This window comes from Sinohyriopsis cumingii, chromosome 7 (genome assembly GCF_028554795.1).
Source record: "Sinohyriopsis cumingii isolate HCF-2022 chromosome 7, ASM2855479v2, whole genome shotgun sequence".
Classification (NCBI taxonomy): Eukaryota; Metazoa; Mollusca; class Bivalvia; order Unionida; family Unionidae; genus Sinohyriopsis; species Sinohyriopsis cumingii.
The window spans coordinates 135,542,276-135,569,991 of record NC_142967.1 but is presented as its reverse complement, the minus strand read 5'-3'; the positions used below and the strand labels follow the sequence as shown (position 1 = coordinate 135,569,991).

At 34.7% G+C, this 27,716-nt stretch overlaps 1 protein-coding gene across 1 annotated transcript in view; it reads right to left on the bottom strand.

Moving 5' to 3' along the window:
- Positions 1-9,147: 9,147 nt before the first annotated feature.
- LOC149796193 (mucolipin-3-like) overlaps positions 9,148-27,716 on the bottom strand; it is a 46,824-nt gene continuing 28,255 nt past the window's right edge. The window contains exons 8-14 of the mRNA XM_089966145.1: positions 27,372-27,471; positions 25,860-25,972; positions 21,958-22,125; positions 21,311-21,421; positions 20,560-20,682; positions 19,568-19,783; positions 9,148-16,236 (exon numbers count right to left, since the gene is read on the bottom strand). Coding sequence (XP_089822271.1) covers positions 15,907-16,236; positions 19,568-19,783; positions 20,560-20,682; positions 21,311-21,421; positions 21,958-22,125; positions 25,860-25,972; positions 27,372-27,471 — 1,161 coding nt within the window. The 3' untranslated portion in view covers positions 9,148-15,906. The remainder of the gene's footprint in view (positions 16,237-19,567; positions 19,784-20,559; positions 20,683-21,310; positions 21,422-21,957; positions 22,126-25,859; positions 25,973-27,371; positions 27,472-27,716) is intronic.

Below are 27,716 nucleotides of genomic sequence, written 5' to 3'. Positions count from 1 at the left end.
ATATAATCCGTTACGCGAAAGATTGTATATCAGTGCAGATCGTACCATGTTCTGATATAATCCGTTACGCGAAAGATTGTATATCAGTGCAGATCGTATCATGTCCTGATATAATCCGTTACGCGAAAGATTGTATATCAGTGCAGATCGTATCATGTCCTGATATAATCCGTTACGCGAAAGATTGTATATCAGTGCAGATCATATCATGTCCTGATATAATCCGTTACGCGAAAGATTGTATATCAGTGCAGATCGTACCATGTTCTGATATAATCCGTTACGCGAAAGATTGTATATCAGTGCAGATCGTACCATGTCCTGATATAATCCGTTACGCGAAAGATTGTATATCAGTGCAGATCATAAACAGCAAAAGCTGTGTCAACGTCAAAAACAACGATGATACATTTTTCATATGGCCATTGTTATCAGAGTTATACCTTGCTATAAACTTTATAATCACTAGCCGGTCGGTAGTTATAAACCTTGCCAGATCACGCTCGATTTTACAGAATCGATTTCTCTATGCAGCTGGACAAGATACCGCTGTTTGAAAACGATTTTCCACCAATATTTTTGGTGTAAAGGAATGTGACAGCACCGTTTATCCCTTACTGATATCAAAATACACACCGTATGATAACACATATGAAAAGGATCAAAGACACTATTGTTGGATTAAATTTTGTCCGGGTTAATGCATCACCAAAATGGAAAAGAGCATACAAAATGTTACTGTCGACGGTGTTTATATGGCTATACGAGTGTTGCCCGGATAATGATCATAAACTTGACTGAATACAAATTATTCTTCCAAAGATGCCAAAACGGAATAAAACGAACATGTGTTGTCCTTCACGCATCACGAGAGAACTGCACGGGTCCCCGGGGTGATTACGCGGAGTTTGAGTCTTTGTTGATATCGATAGCAGGGGTGGAAAATGATGGATAAATCTTACACGAAAATGTATCAGGAACATGTGTCTTGTGGTGTTGCTTATAACGTCATCCATACAAATCCAATGTTGTCTAAACCATTAGTTTGTATCGTGGTCTGGACTGCGTTATCAAATTTATCGACGCGTTGAATGAGATTCACATCACTGCACCAAACCCCACAGATGGGAATCAGCTAGAAATGTTTTGGGCAGTATCATCAAAAGATCACTTGTTTTCTATACAATATAATCAAATATATGTCCTTTTCGCTGAGCCGACTGAGGTTTATTGACAGTCTGCAATTTCAGAACGTGAGTTTAGATGAATTGGTCGGAAATACTACCATGTTTACAATATACACGAGAAAAGTTTCAGCACGATTATGATATAGTGTCACGCAAAAGGGTTTATCCTTACGAACACATGACTGACTGGGAAAAGTTGACAGAAACCTCATTGCCTGACAAGGAAGTATTTTATCGAACGCTATCCGGCGAAACTATTACCGAGGAAAATTACGCGCATGCGCAGCGCGTTCGGAAGCATTTCGGGTTTTAAAAACATCTTGGTCACTATGATGATTTGTATCTCACCACGGATGTCTTATTACTAGTTCATGTTTTCGAAAATTTCAGGGATACGTGCAAACGTCATTATTAGCTCGATCGAGCATGGTATTATTCTTCTCTTGGTCTCTCAAGAGATGCTACGCTTAAAGTTAGTCAGATTACGTTATAATTATGAACAGATGGCGATATGTTCAATTTTGTTGAAAAAGGAATTCGATGTGGTATTTCAACGATCACACATAAACCTTAGTGAGACAGCAACAAATTCATGCCTGATTATAACCCCCAAAAAGGGATCAAAGTACATCATTTACTAAGATCCTAATAATCTCTATTTTTGGACGATGACGCAAAAACATTACAAATAGGAGAATGTGCATGGATGAATCCGGAGCGCTTTAACCAGCAGTTGGTCAATTTCGATGATGTACGGGTATTCTAGATGTCGATCTTGAATATCCCACCAAACGTGGAGCATAATGATTACCCATTAGCGCCTGACAACATTATCGTGTGTGACTATATGTTCAGTCCAACTAGTCAGCGGCTGAAAGAACAATTAAGTACCGGACCGAGCGTGCCAAAAATTGGTGCATAATCTGATGGAGAAATACCGATACACAATACATTACAAAAATCTCAAATATTACATGGATTTAGGGATGCGAGTGTTCTTCTATTCAGCGTGTGCTCAGGTTTTAAGAACCACGCTGGCTTAAAACTTATACCGACTTTAACACCGAAAAACAAAAAGAAGCCAAGTCGGATTTTCAAAAGATTTTTTTCAAACTCATGAATAACGGCGTGTTTGGTAAAACCATTGAAAACATACGAAAGTGTGTCAATGCTAAGTTGGATAATGATGTGACCAGGCGATATAACTTAGTCAATTCATCGCGTTTTGTCAGCTGGAAAATATGTGAAGATAACTGAGTAGCCATCCATAGTAAGCGGACTATAATCAAGCTCGATAAGCCAATCTATTGTGTATTTACCATGCTGAAGTTATCTAAACTCCTGATGCATGAATTTAATTATGGGTTCATCAGAAAACAATATGGTAGAGGAGCAAAATTACTCATTACCGATACAGATTCGCTCTACTAAGAAGTAAAGACGGAACATGCAGAATTATAGGAGCACACGAACTCTTTGATTTGTAGGTATATGTTCAAAACAGTGAATACTATGATCAGGTTCATAAGAAGGTTATTGGAAAGTTTAAGGCTGAGACGTAGTCCGTACCCATCTCTGAATTTGTCGGACAACTCGGTAAGATGTACTCGTTAAAACTATTGGATGGGAGCATAAAAAGTGCAATGGGGATCAACAAAATATCGTCTAGAAAGGTCAGTCAATAAGACTATTTAACGTTGTTATAGGGTAGATTACATAGAACCTCCATGAACACTATAAGATCAATAAATCACACAATGTACACGTGCGAGCTAAACAAAATTGGGTTGAGTTGTTTCGACGATAAAAATTATGTACTTGATGACAAAATGTCCACACTAGCGCATGTCCAAGTCGATCCTGTTGGCGAAAACCCCATCGACACTGATTTGTTTGCTCTGAAAGGATTATATTAAAGACGATGCTACTGAAATTATATTAACGTTATCAGCGTTATCGTAGTGTTTTACTTGGCCGCTCTATCTTTGGGGTCGCGTAAATAAACTTTCAACTAGTTTTTGACTCGATATCTCTCGCGTCGCAGAGTTTAATGATTTTTCTTTGACTCACCGCGATTATAAATGAATCGCTAAAGTTATAGAATTGATCGCTTCTCGCTAATTGGTTGGAATGAAATGTGATATTACAGGACGATACGACTTTACGTAATCCGTCCTTTTTATACTGTAATGATAGATAAAAAGTAGCCATTATCGCTATAAAACCATTGGTGGTAGTCCAATTCATTAAACCATCGCGGTTTTATCTAACATAAACAGTATAGGTAATGAATCTCCACCGACTCTTTACTTCATCATGCTTCCTTAAGTACAGACTCATGGGGTCACCGGGAGATCACAAAAGTGTTGCCATACATAATTTTTTCTATATTTACAATTCTCAGCATTTTTATTGTTGCTATGATCAGCTAGCGGTTTTAGTCATGACATATAACAAAGGGTCAGCACACAGCCAGGGAACGGCTTACAGCCTATGAAAAAGGTATGCTAACAATACTGCTGCGGAGCCGCTGATAGTATCAGTTCCGTCTAACCAGAAGCAGCTGCAGCACCAACTTTGCTATAATTTTCAAACAGTTCAAGAGACAAAGAATAGCGAAGCACCGAGTTTTTAATGGATCCAATGCAAACGTTTCATGAGCGAATTATGACCTCATATTACATGTTTAACTCGTCTTCGATTACAGCCAAAGTGTATGACTTGGGCGATGCAGCCCGTTTATAGTTTTTCATGTTTGTATATTTGTCGACTACATCTAGGATTAGTTTTCACTCTTCATCTGAGACGGCATTGTAGCCATTGTGTAAAGCGCTCGGCCAAGAAGCGATTTTCGTCGTGTCTTTTAGCTTTGATGGACTGTAGACGAATGATAAAAAATTCCCTGACACAAACATCAGATCACGGTTTAAGCTATGATTAGAAGGGCGATCGCGATGGGTGAATCAATGATTCTTGACAAGATTCCAATCCCAACTACAATGGTACACAGAGACACCGCCATCAGTGTGGTGTCAACACGATCCACCACATTTACTGCGCACATCTATTGATTAAAAAGAACACGCCGCTGTAAAGTCTCTACCCGTAGGGAGGTTTTATCCACGCTGATCCTTTTCGGGTCAAAATCTGTTGTATCTTATAGTTTTGGATATATCAGTGTTATTGTTCGTCAATACAAAGTAACATTAAAGTTCTATTAGTCAGGAGGGGTTGGGTGGGGTAGAGTTTTAGCTCCCCTACGAATACGCACCTCTAACATGCCGCCGTGGCTTACTGGCAAGAATGTGGTGAAGCCAAAGATGTGATTTTACTTCGTATTGCTAGAACTGGAAATAATACAGTCTTCAACTCGCCCGCCAGCACGGTCTCCAAGAATCACGTATACCATGCCTTTGTCTGCAGGTGCATCCGCTATTAGTATTTTTTCTGGTCGATTACTGTGACTCAACATAACGCAATGTTTTCGAATATAGTTTACTTTTTCTTGTTATGAGAGGAGTGATAAAAATGCTCCGACGGAAGGCTATCAACGATGAAAGTTCGGACAAATACCACGTTGTCATGGCTGTAGTATTCCTTCATTATATCTGTTTCCTCCTCTAAGTCTTTGTTCCTTCGCTTTAAGCTAGGTATAGCGCGAGTTCTAATTGAGGAAGGTAAAGATGGTTAGATGAGTTGAGAGTCCCTACGCTCGCAACAAATCAGATGCAACCATACGCAGTCGAAACGTTTGGCTATATCCTGTTCTATACAAAATCTTTCAAAGCCTTTTCATGGTAGCAGAACAAATGCATATCACCAGTTCTGGTGCCATCGGACCAAGGAGAGAGCTGGTTCATACAACATTGGATGTCAGAATGAAAGACCAATGGTATTGCCACAAGCATTTTTATAGGCGGTGTATCAAAACACATTGATGCAGACGGAGTCGCCATCCTCTGTTTGCTCCTCAATCCAAAAGATTTTGTGGGAATGGCGTTTCGTTTTAAACAAAATGTGTCGACATGACAAATAGGCATGCATATTTAGATACTAGATCTGCTGATATGGACAAGTAGTTTAGCAGCTGCATGAGGTTTTGGCAAACCAGATGAATAGCAGGGTGTGGCATCAGCGTTAAAGACCATCTACTTATGGTGGTTTCTGAGTTATCCATCATTTACATACATCAGGTCTACTTCCAGGTAAGGTGGCTACTATTCTAACTGCGGCGAACCGATCCAATATAGACAACATAGCTTGACAAAGCTATTGACACGACGGCTCACAAGGAGATTACCAACCAGTCTAGCACGTATCCAAGCTGGCTCCAGAAACAAAGGCACGTATAAATATGATTACTATTCCCGGGGCAATGAATCAGCATTCCCAGAAACAGTTCGTTTACACTCCTAATGACAGGCTAATACGAGCTGACACTTGACTATCGCGAATAGAGTACTGAGGCAGTAAACTCATGGGTAAGATTCACGCCGGACAGCTCTTCGTTGTGCACGGGCTGTGTAGAGTGCGTAAAGGCAAGCATTCGTATACGCGTGGACAACTAAGCAAATCCATATCAAAAGCAATTTCATGCGAACGTGGATTACGAAGTCGCTCAGGAAGCAAATCTTGAAATGTAAGTACAAAAGTAAGAAAAGGCACTCCATTAGGCTATGAGCAAGCCATATTTGGTAAAGGCCCTAAACCCTTACATAATACTAAGCGCAAATCGATCTTCGTATTGGCTGTTAATGTGGATAGAACAATGAAATTATTGTGTAACCGACAACTTTGTAGTATACATCAACGCTGGCTAACGGAAGTTGCTGCTGAGACGTTTTGAAAAATCATTCTCTCCCCTCCCCCCCCCCCCCAGCATAAAATGCTTTCTCTTGTTTTGAGTTTCAAAAGAAGAAAATTGTAGTATCTCCATCATTTTAGTGGAAAAAAGTTATCTTGAAATTAAAACGAATAGAAATATCAAAGTCTTAAAGAAATTCCAAGTCCACCGATACAGAAAACTGAATGGTCTGTACCTAAGCGCGAAAGAGATGTTTATTACATTTCATTGATATCATGTATACAACTTTCTCTAGCGTCCTGTCTTACATTTTTAAATGTATGTGATACTTTCTTAAACTACTAAGATTATTTTTGTCATTATATGTACCAGAGCACCTCCATCTTTGCTTAGGACTGCTTCGATATGTTAACTTATATACACCTTGGGAGATCGATCAGATATGTCTGTGCTTTGGGTCTGTTATATTTACAATGTATCCTTTTGAAGGCAATTGCTTCCACAATTTTCAGCCTATGAACAAAGCACCTTCTATTACACGCTGTTGGTTAGTTGGCTTTACATACTAAGGAAGGCAATTAGTGAAATCCAATAGATGTCACTAGGACAAAGCACTAAAATATCTTATCGATCAGCCAAGATGTAAACAGGTTAAGATATCGGAATCTTGCTGGCGAAGATGAAGCAAATCCAAGCCGTGTTATCACCTTAGATGGTGTCACCTTGCCTGGCCGCGATTATGTAAGTCAAGAACAAAGGAATTGTTAGAAGCCATGTGAATATGTTAGACCCCGCGGCTATAGTAGTCCTGGTAACGGGTCAGAAAGGCCCAGTACCAAAACGGCCCGGGTTAAAAAGGCCCGGTCCAGAAAGGCCAGTAACGGGTCAGAAAGGACCTGGACGGAAAAGGCTCGGGTTAAAAAGGACCGTTTACAAGATTGATTAATAATAATGATAATAATAATAATAATAAAGAAGAAAAAAGTCAGTTTTTCTACAATACCCATATCTATTCACTTCTAAGTCAATGATAGTTTTACATATATTGCTAAAACACTGAGCTGCCAAAACTGAAACACTGGTTAGTGAGGACTAACACCTAGACAAAAATAAAGAACGGATATCAAACAGCAGACCTTTACCGATTACCCAGATTTAGTACCGATATTACGAAAGAATCAGCGATCGCCTTGTACTTTTCACACTTCCTTTACCTGTTTTTTGTCTCAGATTTATTTAATATGTTAGGAAACTTTGATAATCACAATTAACAGTCAAATACAAATCTCTACAATCACATTTTCCTATGCCTCTAGTCTCAACAGCGCTTGATGTGTCATATGATTTTAACAGTGTTTATAACGATTACTGAGACACTACTTACTGAACTACCTCAGGCGATTATCTGTAAACTTCCTATGGGACCAGAAAACATCTACTTCCATAAGGTACATGCGCATGCGCAGCAACAAATAATAAGATAATTACAGCATGTAATACCTATATAAATAGCAAAGTCTTTACTGGTGATCACTGATTCTGGTGCTTATGGATTTATTTGTGTGCCAACTTTATTACAATCTATTTATTTTAATTTTAGCATTGTTTTTCTAATTTTTTAGTACTTATTGTTTCGTCTTGTTTCACCATAATCTATTTTCCATACTCGTCTATCAATTTATTATTACTTATAAAAAAAAGATAAGCACTTTGTATAATGGCGTATGTTCACTGTATTCATTGTGCTCGGGAAGTTAGGCCACGACAGCATGCGATTGCTTGTGACGTGTGTGGATTTTGGCAACATCGCACGTGCAGCACTGGTAAGTACACTTTTAAATATATTCCTAAAGTTGTGAAAATCTTCATATTCACTTCTATTCAATTGGAAATAGGGGAGCACGAGCAAACACATTTATTATTATTACGTACTCTACCTTTTCTTGAAGTCACAAGAACTACAATGAAACATATAAAGATGACGGTACAGGTCACTGATAATAAAATTATTGCCTATTGCGGACTTTTGCAACACAGGGCACAAAAAATAAGAAAATTCTTTAGTTAAGAAAATTCTCTTTATTTCCGACAATTAAGACACTATTCTGCAAATGATGGCGATATTTAGCTTCATGTGTTCAATTAAATCACGTATGAATTTTTTATCCTTTGCATGTTTTAATTGTACATCCTACAGAGTATGAATCGAAAATATTTATCTAAGAAGATTATATAATAAATTAATTATTCTAGGAATATCCTTGCTGGCGTACAGGGAGGCTGTAAATAGCAGAGGGAAAATCAGTTTTACATGCGGACCATGCAGAGAATTGAATCAAGTATGATATAAAGCAACTAAATATTAAGAAATTATTTCTACCACTTATGACCATGGCGGTGGAAGGTGAAGACAAAGACGAGCCGATGAACCCAACTTTGTTGTATATATAAACAATTAAAATATAGTTGATTAATTTCTCATAAAATTAACGGCGTTTATCCAGAAATGCTGCTGACAAGTCGTAACACTATTTTGCATTTACTAAATACACCTTATTCGTTCACAACAGGTTCCAGTGACCATAGGTGTATCCGATCAAGACCAAGATGAGCCAGAAGACCCGCCATTTTTGGAGTTAAGTGTAAGTGTTTAAAATTCATAAGGCGACACGAGGAATTTTAAGAACACTTGTAATAAGGGAAATAACAGTACAATTGTGTTCATGTCGTATTTATGTTGTATATATAAACAAGTAAAAATATAGTTGATTAATTTCTCATACAATTCAAGGCGGTTATTCAAGAAATGCTGCTGACAATTGTAACACTATTTTGTTCATGATGAGCGTTTATCGAGGCAAATTTTGTATTAATTAAATAAATCCTTAATCGTTTACAACAGGTTCCAGTGACCATAGGTGTATCCGATCAAGACCAAGTTCAGCCAGAAGACCCGCCATTTTTGGAGTTAAGTGTAAGTGTTTAAAATCTATAAGGCGACACGAGGAATTTTGTTTCTAAGGCGATGAATTAAACCACTCGGTTTTCGACTGCCTTAATATTTATATTTCCATAAGTCATAATTTGCCGTTATACATATGATGAAACTAAATTAAAAATCATTATCTGGTACGAAGAAAAATAGAAAATGTAATGTATTTTATTGTTTCATTTATTTCATAGATCCCTAGTCCTAGTATTGGCGATTTGTCGACTGATATTCCGGTGGCCGAGTCAACGGAAATTGAAGTGGATCCATATGGGGCGATTATGATTCCCGACATCCCCGACGCAGACACTTCATTTGATATAAGTGACAGAAACATTGATCCAGTGAATATTATTGACGAAGAGTACGTATACGCAAGTAATACTAGTAATATTTGCAAAGAGTCTGAGACACGTTATTATAAACATGATTTTGAATTCCTTGGTAATCATATACAAACATGAAACATGTGCAACCGCAATACTTCCTTACAACATAAATGCTTAAATTTTGTATGACTGTTTGCATAACATTATTTCAGGTCAGTGCACGATGTTTTGACTGAGACGATGGTCGAATACCGTGGTATAACGTATTCAGTCCTAGAGGAATCTTCACAGAAACATACCAGACTATTGGTGTCCAGTCTTGGATATTCATATGGGGTAAAGGTGTGTGAAAATGTGTCGATATTAACAGTATTTACATCATTTATTGTAAACGTAGACAAATACATATGATTTATTTTCAATTCTGACAATTCAATTTCTTCAAAATCCTGGACAAACATTTTTACTTATATCGACAAACAAATTCCACATGATAATTTCAATTTAGTTTCTTAATATGGATGTGAACTTGTATGCATGATGTTAGATTACTGCAGTATTTAGATTGAATTTATCCTTATTTAGAATCAAAATACATACTTATTGAATGTCCCCATTTTGATTGTATAATTTCTAGCACTGAATACTGTTGCTTCTAGGAAATTAATCATATATCAATTACAAATGACATATATATATCAAATGCGTAGTAAAATACATCTTTCTCGACCTTAATTTGTTACAATAAAATTGGGGTGTGTGTGTGTGTGTGATATCAAATCTTTAATTGTATTACATTTCCTCATTGGACAAGACTGTTCAAGGACATACATAATGCATTTTTGTCCTTGAAGCGAGATAACGTAAATTCTACTTTGTGGCGCTGCACTTCTAGAAGTCTCAACGTGAAGTGCAAAGTGACAATACGCCAGCAAGGGAACTTGTTTGTTCAAAGCTATGCTCAGCACACACACCCCGCTGTATCTGATCGTCAGCTAAAGGCACAGGTGTACGCCAAGGTAAATTTTTGTCAGCAAAGCATGTTACATTGTCAGCTAATTGTACCTTTTATACATAAACAACGCAAAATTAGAATTATAAGAACAAAAATTACATGTAACTATAATTATTTAAATATTCAATCCTAACACAGTGGTGATACTAAAGGCAATAATCGTGAAATGCTTTTTTAATACGCTTTTCATAATTTTAGTAGGTTTCGTGGTAAAGGCAAGAAATTTTCATACATGTTCAGTGTTTAATTATACGCTTGTGATTACCTCCTTTAACATAACAAGATTTCCTTCTTATCAAAGCTGAGACGTGCTGCTAGAGAGCAACTATTCACACCAGCCTTGAAAATTGCAGAAGACGCTATTCTGGAGAGTTCTGGACCAGATACAGTCTGTCTCTCAAAAAAGGCGCTTTTGAAAAGAGTTGCCAATAGAACCAGAGCGAAACTACGTCCAGCCACTGTAGTGCAAATTTGTTAAGTTTTTAAGTGATTATCTATGCATGCCTGTTTTTATAGTTCTATGATTATTTGTTGCTGTTATTGTAGAATTAGTTAATATATGTTGCTGTTAAATTTATTTGACAGCCATTATGAGCAATATTGTTGTAGTATTTGATATTAGATATTAATATTCATGTATTATCGATAATGATTGTTATTACTGACATATTAATACATCTGTAATGGCATTAGCGTTTGTCTTTTTTGTGCTTATACTAGTTAGACGATATCTTTTCTTCTTTTTCTCTTTCTAACCTATCATACAAATTTATGTTGTTAATTTTGTATATATAAATAACCTCTTAAATCTTTTCCAATTGTGAATTGACTTTCATTGCAACCACAATGCAATAACGGTGCCTACTAGGCACAGAATATAACAAATGTCTATTGAAAGCATAAATTATAATCAACGCAGATAAAATACGCATACACGTATTAATGATACTAAATGTATATGAAACAGGAAGAGTCAATAGTCTTCGCAAATTAAAATATTCATCCATCCATCATAAATGAAATCGCCATTACTTAGTAAAGGCATTACCATGACAAAGTTGGCACGCACAAACCACGCGTGGGTGACACTAAATCGTATTCATTCTTGATATTTTACAACAAAGATATTACTGATTCGCTTTACAGACAATGTTTTCTTACACAATTATTATTTGCCTTCCTTGTTCATCTTACATAGAACATGTATTAGCGTGTCGCAATTATTCTCATGATAACTTGACGTACGATTGTGACATACTGCACAATGATTCTCTACTGCACATTATTTATAGACATTTACCAATAAACAAGAATTTGATATTACATGTTAGTTACTTTTATTAGACATGATACTAGTAATTGGTAATAAATACATAAATGGGCCTTTTTGGGTCGGGCCTTTTCGGACCGGACCTTTTAAGGACTGGTCCGTTTTGGTCGTGGGCCTTTTTGGTACCGGTCCGTTTTGACCCGTAACCGTAGTCCTGTTCGGAATTGTTACGAGAGTCCATCTTATTGGGTGTCAAAAATCGCATGTGGACGTTGAAAGTTGTTCAAGAATAAAGGACCCTTATTGGCGTCGTAAATATCACCACGTTGACAATCGGCCGGAGTATTGTCTGCTAAGTTGAATAGAACATTGTAGAATCGATATCCAATCGGAATTGAGAGAGAGAGTGTGGTCACCATTTCAACCCGAATTTAACTGAGCATGGTAGACTAGAAACCCCCAGTAATTGCGAAACATCGTGCTGAGAAGTTGTAGCAATAACTCCGGGAAACCACTCGTGAATTGGCGGGAAAACTTAGGAAATTCTAAGGAAAGGCACAGCTTCTTAAAGGATTCTTTTAGGGGACACCCTTCCGGTGTGGTTAGTCCCGAGTCTCTAGGAGAGAGACGGAATAGTGACTAGTGGAGAAGTCGATTGTGAATCGAAGGCTAGTCGGAGAGCAGAGTCAATGAGGAGGAGGAAAAGGAGTCGAGGAGGAGAAATTTTAGAATAGCAGTCAAGGAGAAGGAGTTAGGAGGTACGTCGGAAGGAGAGAAGGAATTGGCGGGATAGGAGAGATAGAGATGAGTAGAAAACAATGACAGGTGGAAAAGTGATCTCGCACTATAAATCACAGGATGCAATATGCTATAATGGTCGAGAGGAAGAAGAGTGATTGGGAAATTTTATCTTTTGAATATTGAGTTGTATTAAATTGTTATTCTTTTGAATTTCACCTCTGCGTTGTCAATAAATTAACTGTCGGCATTGTTGACTAGGGGCTCCGAGCTTTACATCTCTGTATCACTAATTTCACTTCCTATAACATCGAGTCTGGGTGGGGCTTCCATAGTAATTTAAATAATATATTGAGAGCACTCCATCCCAACCCTACCAAACCCCACAGATGGGAATCAACTAGAACGGGATAATTTAGTAGAAGCAGTCTCCCGTTCGCAAACAAACGACGTCAACAAACGCAAACGCAACAATATGCTGATTGTGGCAGTTTAGAGCGTAGACAACTGGTTGACATTCGACTGCAAAAGACTCTTTTTTTTATAAAATTAAAAGTGGCAAACTTCTTAAGCATAATTTCTCACATTTATTAGAACAACGTAAACATAGCTGACAGAAGACTGCTGTAGGCTACTTGTACTGAGGACCAGGGGGTCCGCTGTTGCCGTGCGGAAATAATTACCGCAAGCTTCAGTCATATTCATTATCTTTGTTCTTAACTATGTAATGTGCTTGTTTATAAGATTAAATGATCATAGTTGGGTATTTATCGATGTGTAAATTTTACCTAATCACTCCCAAAGTTAACATAAAGTCGAAGGAATTTATGCCAACTTTTTGAATGATTAGGTAACATTTACACATCAAAATAATACCCAACCATGATCATTTAATCCTTATAATTCCAATTTCGTCCTTTCTTCGTCAAATCAACTTATTCCATCAACAATGCATTCAAATTTAAGTAGCGCGCACTTTCCCTTCATTCGCCGCTTCTCATCGCCCCATGATACATAACCTGTACAGAATCACACGAAAATATTGACTACTGTCACAGTTACGTTTATTCCGAAACTTCATACTTTACATCTTAGGCAATGGCTACCGATGGTTTCAACACATTTAGTTCATTTACAACATTCTTGTTCAATTTTAGTCAGTCCCGTTTGCTACGTCATATGACCATGGCCTTACATAATGGTAATAACAGCTGATATGGAATGAACAAGTGTGCTAGATTACAAAATCAAATGATATCATTTGCCTCTTATTCAGAAACTTCATACTTTACATCTTAGGCAATGGCTACCGATGGTTTCAACACATTTAGTTCATTTACAACATTCTTGTTCAATTTTAGTCAGTCCCATCTGCTACGTCAGATGACATGACCTTACATAATAGCTGATACGAAATGTATTAGTGTGCTAGATTAAATTTCCAATCAAACCTTAAATCATAATGGATTTTATCAATGAACAACATGGAAATTTGAACAAGATGATGCTATCCCTTACTAACATAAAGGTAACAATTAAATAAATTGTATACAGAAATAACATTTTAAATCATTCTCAAAAGCGTTATTACTTGTGAAGATCCGTTCAGTGATCAAATGTCAAATGAAATGTAGCTACTGTCAGAGTTATGTTTATTCGGCAATTTCATCCTTTACGTATTAGGCAGTGACTACCTGTGGTGTCAGCACATTTCTTTTCATATAAAAAAAAATAACATTCTTTTTTTTTATTACAGTATGTCCTAAAAAGGAATAACATTTCATATCTTTTTCATCAGCGTTGATACTTAACAAGACCCTTTCATTTATCTACTCTGAAATTAAATATGCAGTTGTTAAACGTAGAGTTGCTTGCAAAACCGGCCATATATTTTGTTTGATTGCATAGTTGAGTGCTGGAAGGAATTAATGACGACACATCCAAAATAATTTAAAATTAGCAAAACAATCACCTTTGTTCATTATTATATACATTTTTCAATGGTGTCAAGTCACATTGGTGGAGATGGTAGTTTTACCATTTAAACACTTTATTCAGTCTTTGAATAATGGTCTCATAAATATTTGTTTTTATTTTTGTGTAAGTGGTCATATTCACCAAACCACCAACATCCATACACGTTTCACCTGTTTTAAATAAGCAAACAAAATTTTGGTATTTTAAAAAAAAAATTCCTTGAAAACGCCAATACCCCATTTTGTGTTTCGTTTAGTAGCCTCTGCGTATTGATTATTTCAATAGCTTTTACCTTTTCCTCAGATAATTTCAGGAACCTTGGTTTATAGCCCTCAGCAGCCTCAAAACTGACTGACACAGTTCTCACGCTATTATTGTTGTTGTTGTGTATGGCTAGGGTGACTGAGGTCATTGTGTGCCATGTGAGGGAATTATCAATATCTGTTGTTCTGTTTCATTTTCAGCGTTTGTAACATCCATCACATTGTAGTCAAATCCATCTTTATCAACTTCATTCGTTGCTATTATTTCTTTAACTCCTTGTCATCTAATTGTTCAAAAAATTCCACAGAAAATTGCAGTGAAAAATCACCGTACTCGGCCATTTTGTGAAACTATGTAGCAGACGAACGCCAAATTGTAAACTATGCATTTCAATTAAAGAATACTTGAAAAAAGCATAAAAAGGGTATAATTTATATTTATCTGCTGACAAAAAAATGTAAAAGATGAAACAATCGTTTCACAATGACGTCTCTGCAATATTCATTTATATTGCAAACAGTACAAAAACCGAAAGTAGTCCCACAATTTATCGATGTGTAAAAATTCCAGATCAGTGTCACGTGACCGTTTACAGCCAATCGTATTGCAGAAAATCTGTTTCATTTATAAAAAATTGTAATTATAAAACCATATACAGCACACTTGAACTCAGAATCAAATTTACCCATTGATATGTCCATTTCCACTATTTCTAGGCAAGAAAGGTAGCTATATATTATTTTGTACGGAAAATACATGACATATTTGCAATATTATTCATAATCTCTTTTTTCATTTTCCTTTCTTTTTTGTCCTTTGCATATAAATAGTTAGTCGTAGTATAAATATGTACACGCTCTGTCAGCAATTTTATCAAATTACCCAATAGTGAAAGCAAATGTTAAATATGAGCACAAAGCTTTGAACAAGTTTCACAATCTAAGGCAGCCATATCCTTATAAATCTTTTGAAAAATTAATAATTGTTTAAAAACAAAACGTTGAAGCAGTGCAACAGAATGGCAACTATGCTTTGTGGGAATGATGCTATAACAGTGGTGTGTAGAACACAATGATCGGACAACTATTATTGCTTTATCCATATGTCCATCAGTTATTTTCACTCAGACCACAAAAAATTCCTTTGCAACGATAGATTACCATGTTTTATAGGAAATGTGCACATTGGGAGCTTCAGATTTTGTCGTGTCCTTTGGGACTATATACACAATGCACTGCCCAATATCAGTCATGTTTATGTTGACATTCAGACTTTCATTGCTCCTTCGGGATTATTCAATGACATTTCTAACAATACGTATTCACACAAATGTTCAGACTTCTGCGTCTTCTTGTGGGATTATACAATGCACCTTTAGAAATGACAAGTGTTTATTAGGAGGTTCTCCTCCACTCTCCATGAATGCTTTAATTTTCGACTTTCTAAACGTGTAATTATCCATGGCAACAGCTTTTAACTCCTGTCGCAGCATATGCTCTCTTAGAGACATGTCACTGTTGTCTTGACGGTTTACAATTTCAAGCAACCCGTTTTGAACTTGTCGAATACTGCCCTGTAAGTTGTCATCTGTATGTAACAATTCGTGAAGAACTCTTCGTAACGGGTCACTGATTTCCTTCGCTCGCCGTTTCTCGTATTCGTTCTGAAAGATGAAAAATATTTTCAAGATAAAGGAAAAGAGTCATTCCTAATTTTCTTGCTACTGCCTCTGCAGAACTCCCATCATTTCAGTGCACAACAACTAGCACCTTCCGTCCCGCTTACTTTCTGTTTCAGCCTACATTTGAATTTGACAAATTGTATCACAAACATTATGTTGTTTGATACCCATTACAGGGGTAAAAATGTTATATGCAAATTACATTTCAGTTATTCTTTTGGATTCCAATTTGCACAATACCATAAATTATCTGTACCCATCAACATCCAAGAACACGGTGGGGTGGGGTGGGGCGGTTGGGGCAATTATATATATATATATATATATATATATATATATATATATATATATATATATATATATATATATATATATATATATATATATATATATATATATATATACACACACGCTTGGATGTTGATCAGTTCCGCCACATCACTTTTCATAATATCATAATCCATGATTGGTCAGTACTCCTGTCAGACTGAATTATGTTATTCAATGTATGTTATAAATTATGATAATACACACCATGTACAAAATTTAATCAATGCATATATGCAGCAGAGACAGTGTTTGTTAGACACAGCTGACAGTGATCAAAGATTATTGGTCATTTAAAATTCTAAATAAGTATCAATTTCAACCATTAACTTGGTCAGGGTATGCAATTTCAAGTCAGAGAATTCCTTTCTCAAAGAAAGTGTCAGGCTGAACCTAATCAATGTGTATGCAAACAAAGAAACTTTGACAATTAAAATTCATGTTACAATAATGCATTGATAATTTAAATGCGTGTTACTGTATAACGCTTTGATAATTAAAATTCATGTTAATATAAGCTTTGATAATTAAATTCGTGTTACTATAAGCTTTGATAATTTACATTGATGTTACTATAAGTTTTGATAATTACAATTCATGTTACTACAAGCTTTGACAATTAAATTCATGTTACAATAATGCATTGATAATTTAAATGCGTGTTACTGTATAACGCTTTGATAATTAAAATTTATGTTAATATAAGCTTTGATAATTAAATTCGTGTTACTATAAGCTTTGATAATTTACATTGATGTTACTACAAGTTTTGATAATTACAATTCATGTTACTACAAGCTTTGACAATTAAATTCATGTTACAATAATGCATTGGTGATTAAAATACATGTTGCTAAAAGCTTTGATAATTGCAATTCATGTTGCTATAAGCTTTGACAATTAAAATTCATGGTACAATAATGCATTGATACTTGAAATGCGTGTTACGGTATAACGCTTTGATAATTAAAATTCGTGTTACTATAAGCTTTGATAATTTACATTCATGTCACTATAAGCTTTGATAATTACAATTCATGTTACTACAAGCTTATACAATTAAATTCATGGTACAATAATGCATTGATAATTAAATACATGTTGCTATAAGCTTTCATTATTACAATTCATGTTGCTATAAGCTTTGATAATTAAATTTCATGTTACTGCAAGCTTTGATAATTAAAATTCATGTTACGATAATGCATTGATAATTAAAATGTATGTTACCATAAAGCTTTGATAATTTAAATGTATGTTGCTATATAAAAGTTGATAATTAAAATGCATGTTATTACAAGCGTTGATAATTAAAATTCGTGTTATTACAAGCGTTGATAATTAAATTTCATGTTACTATAAGCTTTGATAATTGCAATTCATGTCACTATGGGCTCTGACAATTAAAATTCATGTTACATTATAGCACTGATAATTTAAATGCATGTTGCTATAAACGTTGAATATTAAAATTCATGTTATTATAAGCTTTGACAATTAAATTCATGTTACTATAAGCTTTGATAATTAAAATTCATGTTACTATAAGCTTTGACAATTAAAATTCAGCAATTTTCATTTATCTAAATTTGGACCTGCTGATATGTCAGCCAGAATTAGAAAGAAGTGGAGTTCCACCATAAAATAGAGAATGTTTCAGAAACTGAAAACCCAATGGCATTATATAGCAATTAATTAAATATGAATACGGCCTGTAGGTTTAGGCAGAAGAACGGCGATAAATACTCTTATGTACTATAATAATGGTACACATCTCAGACTCTTTGTAACAATTACTGTGCACATCTCAGAGAGATACAAAATGTCAGATTCCTTTTCTTTATATATTTCAAATCTGTATAATGCAAGCCTGTGTGATTTTTCAAAACAAGTTAGATCTCAAAAAAATTTGTATCCAAAAATACCCAATATTGATATTATATATGTTATGTATCCCTTCTAGCATACTCTGTGCAATGTTCAATTCGAGTCCAACTTTGAGAAATGCAAATATAAAACCACTTTATATGAAAGATTTCAGCTTGTTAGACTTGTAGTTCTTTTCACTTTCAGCCTCACGATAAAGTAGTTTCCTATATATAATTCAAACGCACGCCATTTTGTGAGAACAGGTTGCTTCGAGCGATTGCGTTGAATTGTTTCTGGCAGTTTGTTATTTTGTACGTGACGGCAATAACCGTTAGTAATTCATTTATAAGGAAAATGATGGTAAGTAGATTCCAAGAGAGAGAGAGAGAGAGAAAGAGAGAGAGAGAGACACTGTGTGTGTGTGTGTGTGTGTGTGTGTGTGTGTGTGTGATTTGGATTTTTAACGTAGCTTTAACAATTGTTCAGCCAAATCGCTAAGATATATGTAGTGTGGCAGTTTATATTGATGTTTTTCACTGGGGCAAGATGCCGCAGACATGTAGCATAATGTCCCACCCAGTCACATTATCCTGATACCAGGCCGACCAGTCCTAATACGAACCTCTTAATGCTGACCCGCAATCTCCCACATCCGAGGCGGACGCTCTTACCACTAGGCCACCGGAGCGGTGGAGAGAGAGAGAGAGAGAGAGAGAGAGAGAGAGAGAGAGAGTTATTGGAAATGCGCATGAGACCAACTGCTATTGATCATTTTGTAGAGATTAATTCGTTCTGTGTGAAGAATTCAGCCTTGTAGCATGCACACGGTTTCGGTGACAATGCACATGCAAAACATGGACTGACATTCATAAGTCTTTTCAAATTAAACAATCGTCCTTCACAATAGTTAAAACTCAATAGTTAATTATCTTAGTTATTTCAAAATAAAAGATTGTGTCATTATCTGGCATTTTGTGCGGGAGGAGGTCGAAATAACCAAAGCAGGTGTCGTTGATGTCTTAGGAGACAATGCATACTAGAATCGCGAGTACGTTCTCAGTCACAGAATTACAAGTTTTATGAATTCAAAGATTGTTTTAAAGAGTTTATAACTCACCTGAATGACTTCGTAAGCACTATTGAAGATGGCAATCAAGATGTTCAGAATGAGGATGGTAAATATGGATACAAACAGGCACAGGTAGGTCTGAGCAAACCACCATACAGCCTGGCTGCCCAACTTATCAGTCTCCAATACAGCAAGTGTCACATAAATTTCGTCCCCGGTGATCATTGCAAACAAAGTGCCCGCTGTCTTGGACATCGTCTGGAACTAAATTAGGTTGGAATTATCGAGTTTATGAGATTAAGATTCTTTTAAAATGAACAAACTTTAAATTAGAAAGAGAGGCAGAGAAGAGAGGTAATAAATCGTTCAAGAACCATTCTTTCGACCTTTCTACAAAACAATTTTGAAACTTTGTCAAATAATGGAATTTGGAATTAAGCTATCCGATAATATATGCGCCATTTCAATGATTTAATAGAGAAGTGAACGGATTGTAAAATAAATGATTCACAATTCCGGTTAAGAGAAATAAAGATACTTCAGACCACGACAAGTGTTGGGAATTCAGTTATTTGTAAAAGTAAAGATATTCAAATTACCCAGTTTCGTGATAACAACGCCGTCATTTTTAATAGTCTTCTTTGGATCTACTATTCTTCGCTGTTAAACACATAAGGCTAACATCTACATTCCCCATCCTTTATGTCAAGGTTGGAAGCCAAGTTAATATCCAGAGACTAAAGCTTCGTTCTTCTTTTATGAAAAAGCCAAACATTAAAACCGCTAGCACAAGGATAATACACTCGCGTTGCACCTCTGCGGCATTGGTTTGACCGATAGGTACCGGAAACGTAACGCCTATATGTCACTCACCCAAGGTACTTTGTTTGTATTGGAGCTTCACTTTATGTTAGCCAAAATGACATTTCATGATTTCGCCTAAACCGATGAGATAACGTAATATTATTAGTCACAACTAATTATAAATTTGTCCTTAAACAGATGATATTAAAATGTAGAGATTAAAATCATATTGTTACCTTGATATGATAAGGACCGAACACAACATAACCACATAAGGTAAAGCCGACAAAAAGAAGGCAGACGCAAATTAAATATGCGAGAACGTGAGGGATTGCGTAGTACATCGTCTTGAAAAGCAGCTGCCAAGAAAAAATATAACTATTAACAAAGCGCAACTTTTGCAAAACAACCGTATATGTGTGAAACGTAAGGAAATAAATGTTCTCTCTACAACGTAAAATATAAGTGGTAAACACAGTATGGTCTCTTAATCAGCTTGTGCTTTCAATTTTTGTTTTATCTACATACAACATTTTGGTATCAGTTAAGAAATGACTGAATAACGTGAGCTATGAAATGTCTTTAATCTAAAACAAAAATCAGAATATTAATTTTAAGAAACATTTTAAATAGAAAAATAACAAATGAGCAAGACAACAAAGATAACCGGAAATATTTAAATCGGATGCTCAAATTCTTTCGTCAAACACAATTACAATTATATATATATATATATATATATATATATATATATATATATATATATATATATATATATATATATATATATATATATATATATATATATATATATATATATATATATCTGTGTGTGTGTGTGTGTGTTCAATCATGGAAGTTAATAGTGAATGAATTTGAAATCACCTAGAAACTATTGGAGACAATTGTACGTATGTGTGTATGTTAGCAAACACGTACACCAATATGAATGATTGTGTAACATAATTTCCTTGTGCGTATACTCACGCTGAATTTGTCACTGAAATGAACATAGCTAGCCAGGCAAATCCAGCAGAGAAGACATCCGAGACCCAGCCAAATGGCATATTCGTCAAATCTGTGAAGCCTCAGTTTCACCTGAATGTATATTAACGCACATACGTCAAGCTTCCAAACAAAACTTCCATAATTTAAGAAAAAACTCACACAAAAGAAACGCTGTTTATATCGGTAAAATAAAATGGGTTGCATGCTATATTTTGTTGTTTATGAGGATAGAATTTGCATCTGGTTGAAAATTATCGATATCTTTTATATTTTATTTTGTTTACTGGTGCCTCGATTAGTACAGTACTAAAACCGTTTCTTCAATATCTTTTGTCCGACAGGTCCTGATCCGCGGTCCACGCATGACGCAATTCTAAATCGGTGTATTTCAGTCAATAACTTGTACATAAGTTTTGTTTCATTAATCGGAACAAATCGTCTTTCCACAAAATACCATTCCAGAAATACTTCGATGGAACTATACGGCGTGAAAAGAAAAAAATCGTATGCATACATATGTAAAACTTATCACAGCTAAGACGGTTAGACTAAAACCCTTACAAAAATTTAAATGTTAATGAAACTTCATTGTATTTGTTTTAGAAAGGCGCATGCGTTTTACTTACGTCCATCATGAAGGCAACACGTATGGTACCAACTAAGGTGCAAATATCCCCAATTGCGAATACAAAGTTCCAACCCTTTATATGACGGGCATATTCTTTTAAAGCAAATCCATTTCTTTGTCCAGGAAAGTGTTTCGCAGAGTTCTGTTTCATGTATTTTTCTATTTGCTGTCAAAATAAAGATGTATTTTCCATGCATTGTCGTATTTTGATTGGTAGAATCATCTCTAAAAGAAGTGTAAATAAAAGGAAAGGAAAAATTAAGAAAGGAAAGAATAAAGATATAATAAGTTGGAAAGATTAGAAATAGAATATAAAATCTTGAGATGAACATATGAAACTTGAGATATGAAATATGATGAGTTGAATGGACCAAATCACAAAATCAAAAATGTGTCCTATATAACAAGCAAAAACGCTCGAAATTACCATTACGATATTCCTAAATGATACTGTGTATGAAATAAATCCAACCACTTTCAATAAGTGGTTAACAACGCAAACTTGCTGCAATGATTACAACCTAAAAGAACAAATTAATGGCAAAATCTGGAACTTGATCTTACAAGTTTGGAAATAATGATTATTTTAAACTTAATATAATGCAAAGTGCAAAAGGGAACAATATATATATATATATATATATATATATATATATATATATATATATATATATATATATATATATATATATATATATATATATATATATATATATATATATATATATATATGTGTGTGTGTGTGTGTGTGTGTGTGTGTGTGTGTGTGTGTTTCCGGCTTTATCTTCCGACCGCAAATATTTTTGCTGTCTCCCGGAAAAAGAAAATAAAAATATAATAGCAATGAATAGAACATAAGAACGGCCATTGTTGCTCTTTACCGTGTTTTCCTGTCATTCCGGTAAATCTATGACTCACGAATTCCCATTTTATGTAACGGCAAACTACATCTATTCTGATTATGACCAGGATTTGTTTTTAATGGCTAGGTGTTGAGTCAATGTGTGCGATTTGAAAGAAATGCTATATGGCATATTCAGCTATCGTACTTGTGAAGTTGATGGTGTAATGGAACTATGCGCAACATAAATGGTAAAATGATAATTAATGTGTTTTATCAATATCAACCCGATGTGCCCAAAAGGGATTTGAAACTAGGTCGAATTTGAGGCTCTTTTTTATGAGCAAAGTCATTTCCGACAAATAGCAGCATGTTGTCGTTTGAAACTAGTCTCCATATTGAATATATTTCTAATTTTGGTATGTGGTGAAAGCAGCAATTTACAACAATGCAGCAGTTGCAATACGTGTTTTTCCAGCAAATGAATTTGAACTGTTAAAGGTCAGAAGAAGATGCTTCCTTCCTAGAAAAAGTCGAGCAGGTATATTTTTAACAAAATTGGGTATCTACCTAGCACAGAGGGAAAAGATTCATTAGCATGAGTAGAACCTTCCCCACCCTCTCTCTCTCTCATTACACAGAACTAGCGCAACAACATCTGTATTATCATAGTTAATATCCTCCTGTACGTACAGTAAACAGCACGTCTACAACAGTTGGACTCAGAACTAGCGCACAACACCATTATTATGATAGTTCATATCCTCCTATACGCAAAATATTTTACAGTTCTATATAGAATTAGGTAGACTTAAAGATCAGTATAACTTAATTTAGAAATATATTGTTAAAGCTAGTTTGAATAACACAGCATTTTTATAAAGATAAGCATGTACAAGCTGGGCAAGAAATTAACATTTGAAATGTCAGGTGTTTTGAAACATTTAAGCTGTCTGTACCGATTAATGCTAGCACGTTAGGAAGAGATGCTGTGATATTGTTTTTAAAATCTTAGAATGGGCAATCTACTTGTATTTGTGTGTGAGACAATGATGTAAGATATTGATTATTATTAGTACAGAAATTATACATTTATTCATTAGTAAGAATGGGTTGAAACTGGTTGAATTTGACATTAAAGCTAACTTTTCTTGTATTTGTTCTAAGACTGTTATCTCTTACATTGACAAACATGCATACCCTGAACTTATGCAAAGTTTCGTACAGGACATAAACTTTAATATTGCGTACTTGTCGAATATTGGATTGATAACAATGAAACTGATAAATATGTTTCACTTGGTATCAACCAGGACTGGAACAAATGTAAAACGAGAAATGAAAACATACATTTTCCTGTATGGTATCATTGAATTAAAGCTTTGAACTTGAAAAACATGAATGACATGAACTTGTAAGAAGTCTAATAAGAGATAACACGTAATGTTCTAAAATATATATCATAGAATAACGCATACGTTGAGTGAACGTAATGAATTTTTTTTATTTATCATGTTTTATAAACTTGCTGATTATACGAACTGATGTCGACGTATCGCATGAGTAATATAAATGGCTTGTAGGAGACCCGAGGTCTTGCATACCCAGGAAAATTAGCTAATGCCCAAAACGGTCCGTGTGATATCACTCACCATGCAATTAGGTTACTGTTACTACAGTCGAGAAGTGTGGTCTAACATCTTCAACACCGTGGGCCACATGGACCAAAAGATGTTTAGTTTGTCGGCCATACATGATATATATAATAGTAATTATCGTATAATTCTATATTGTATGAGCGGGGACCACAAATAAATTACCAGCGGGGTTATTGGTGCATTTTTAAAGGAGAAGAAAGAAGAAAATGCATGATAATGCAGCTATATAATGTACCATCTTCATGTGTGCATGTAAACAAAACACATATATCATCCCTTCTGTAAGAATATATACTTTAGCGTAATCAAAGCAACATTAACATGCATGAAGACAGTATGACACATACTGACACAAAATTACAAGTCTTGTTGATCAATAAACGGTGCAAAGAAATAAGCAATTTATCATTATCACAACAGTCATTATATATATATATATATATATATATATATATATATATATATATATATATATATATATATATATATATATATATATATATGATATTTGCTTGAAACTAGTGAATAACGGATATATTTCATCGAGTGGATGAAAAACTCAGTATTTTCACAAGTGGCGAAGCCACGAGTGAAAATACCAGAATTTTTCACCCACGAGATGAAATGTATCCGTTATTCACTCGTTTCAAGCAAATATTCTTTTTATTTTATGCTCACATGCGTTGGCTACCTAAAGTTTGTGACACAGTGAATTAGCAGATTTCTTACGGTAATGTCAGCTGTTTACCGTACATGTTCTGCTGTGCTATGTGCACCTGCGCACAAAATTAGTTCCACATCAGATTGATAAAAATTAACTGATATTTCCAGAATAACAAACTACAAGTTTCAAGGATAACAGACAGGGATTATTAATAAGAAAACAACCACAAGTAATTCATCAATGTGTAATATTTTTTTTATTAAAACAGAAAATCAAAGGGAGGTAAGTATGTTCTGACCCAAAAATATAGTTCCTGTAGTGAAAAAATAACACTATTGTTTGACTACAGTGAAATGTCAATATTATTTTAATTAGAAAATTAAGTAAATCACTGCTTAGCATTATATATATATATATATATATATATATATATATATATATATATATATATATATATATATATATATATATATATATATATATATATATATATATATATATATATATATATATATATATATATATATATATATGTGTGTGTGTGTGTGTGTGTGTGTGTGTGTGTGTATGTGTGTGTGTGTGTGTGTGTATGTGTGTGTGTGTGTGTGAAATAATTTCTTACCTATCTATCCTAAATTGCTTCAGGATGAAACCTGAAACGCACATACTTATTGTGGCCTATAATAGAATATATTTGAACATTAAAATGTCTCAGGGAAAAAAAAAACATGTCTCACATAATAAAGCCAGCATCCTACTGCAAAGAGATCTACTAGCATTACAACCAATGATATCAGAGAGAAAACGATCACCGATGCTGCCATTTGGAATTCCGTTATGGTCTCCACATCTGTAAAACGATAGAGCGAAAACAGCTGCAGTACATTTCATGTTTTATTTCTAAGTTAATTTTAAATAAGCTAGCTAAATAGTGTAATATTCAGTACACAACAGTCATTTCCTATTAAAATGTCTCGCAAATTTTTCTCTCAAATATAACTAAGTCACAACGAGAGGTTGTTACACTTTGCATACTGATAATGCAAGTATTTAACCACTAACATCTTTTGTCTACGCAATCAGAGTATAGCCTTCATTCCAGTAGCCATGACATGCTAATGGAAAAACAAAAAATATATCAACTTAAAATTTCGATTTTTACAACTGGTAAAACACCAAGTGCATAAATATGCTAATTAGAATAATAATTACAACATGACACCTGAGACCGTTTACATCAAAAGTGTGATAAATTAACGCACTGTAAATTTACAAAGGCGATTTCCACACCCAAAGCATTTAAACTTGCATCTAATACTTTAGAATATACTTCTAACACCTTAAAAACATACGTTTAACGCGATAAAATATATAACGCGTAATAAGTACATGTAAAGTTAACGAGTTATAAGGAAGATTTTAGTTACAATTTCAAACGCGCAGTAAGTAAACTTAACGTGTTAGAAAATATGACGCGTGATAAGAATGATTCCGACTGGATATACCAGCAACTTCAAATCTGACATTATAATGCATTGGAAACTAATTGTAATGATTTATATCGTGTTAAATTTGTTTTTCTCAATGTAAAAACTAATGCGTAAGTTTTTTTGTACAAAGTAACGCGTTGTAAATCAAAATTAATGCGTAAGAATCTATGGCAATGAAAGTGACGTCTAATGTGTTAAAAGTATTATTTCACGCATTAGCTGCAATTTCTAACGTGTAAGTTACATACGTCAAGTCATCACACTTTTAACGCGAACGGATCTTTGGTCCAATAATAACTCATGAGCTGGCAAGGGCACCCATTCACAGCCCGATGTACTGGAGCAGTCAGAGTAAATTTTATGCTCAAGGGCATACGATAATTATGTTGGGAAACAATCACAGGACTACCCAATCAAAACTTCTCTTTAATAACAAGGCCACCCTATTTTCTTAGAAAACGACCATTTCATTATTTTAAAAACTTCGGGTTTTCATATAGCTTGAAAGAAACGTATGCTCCCCTTCATTTATAACAAATAATATTCATTTAATTAGTTCAAGAAAATTATTTAAACAAACATCTGCAGCTGAAAGAAAAATCCCATTAGTCCCCCCCCCCGCATATTAAATGGAAGATTCATACTGCAATCAATGGTACTTGATGCTCTTTGACGCAAGTACAACATTCTCCTGATCTAAGTCAACGCATTTTAACTACCGATGAAAAATATAGAACAGGTCAAAGTTTATAGTCTTACCTGTCAAGTCCACATCGACAGCTTTGCAGCTTACTTGGCTGGTATCTGTTTTCAAATCGACCAAAGCTTGACCATTGTTATCTTTGTCAGTAAAAGATATCTAAAAACGTATAGCATGTCTTGAAGTAATCCATTTAAATCAACATACTAGAATCCCATTTACGGTAGGTAACTACATTCGAATTGCTTTCATAATACAGTTTAAATTCAAATTCAAATCACTTTATTTCAATGATATAGGCATCCGTCCCATAATACAAATTTGTGCTTTATCAAATACACATTTGGAACGACACATTTTCTTTAATACAGGTGAAATAGAAATTTTTAATTTACTTCTACACT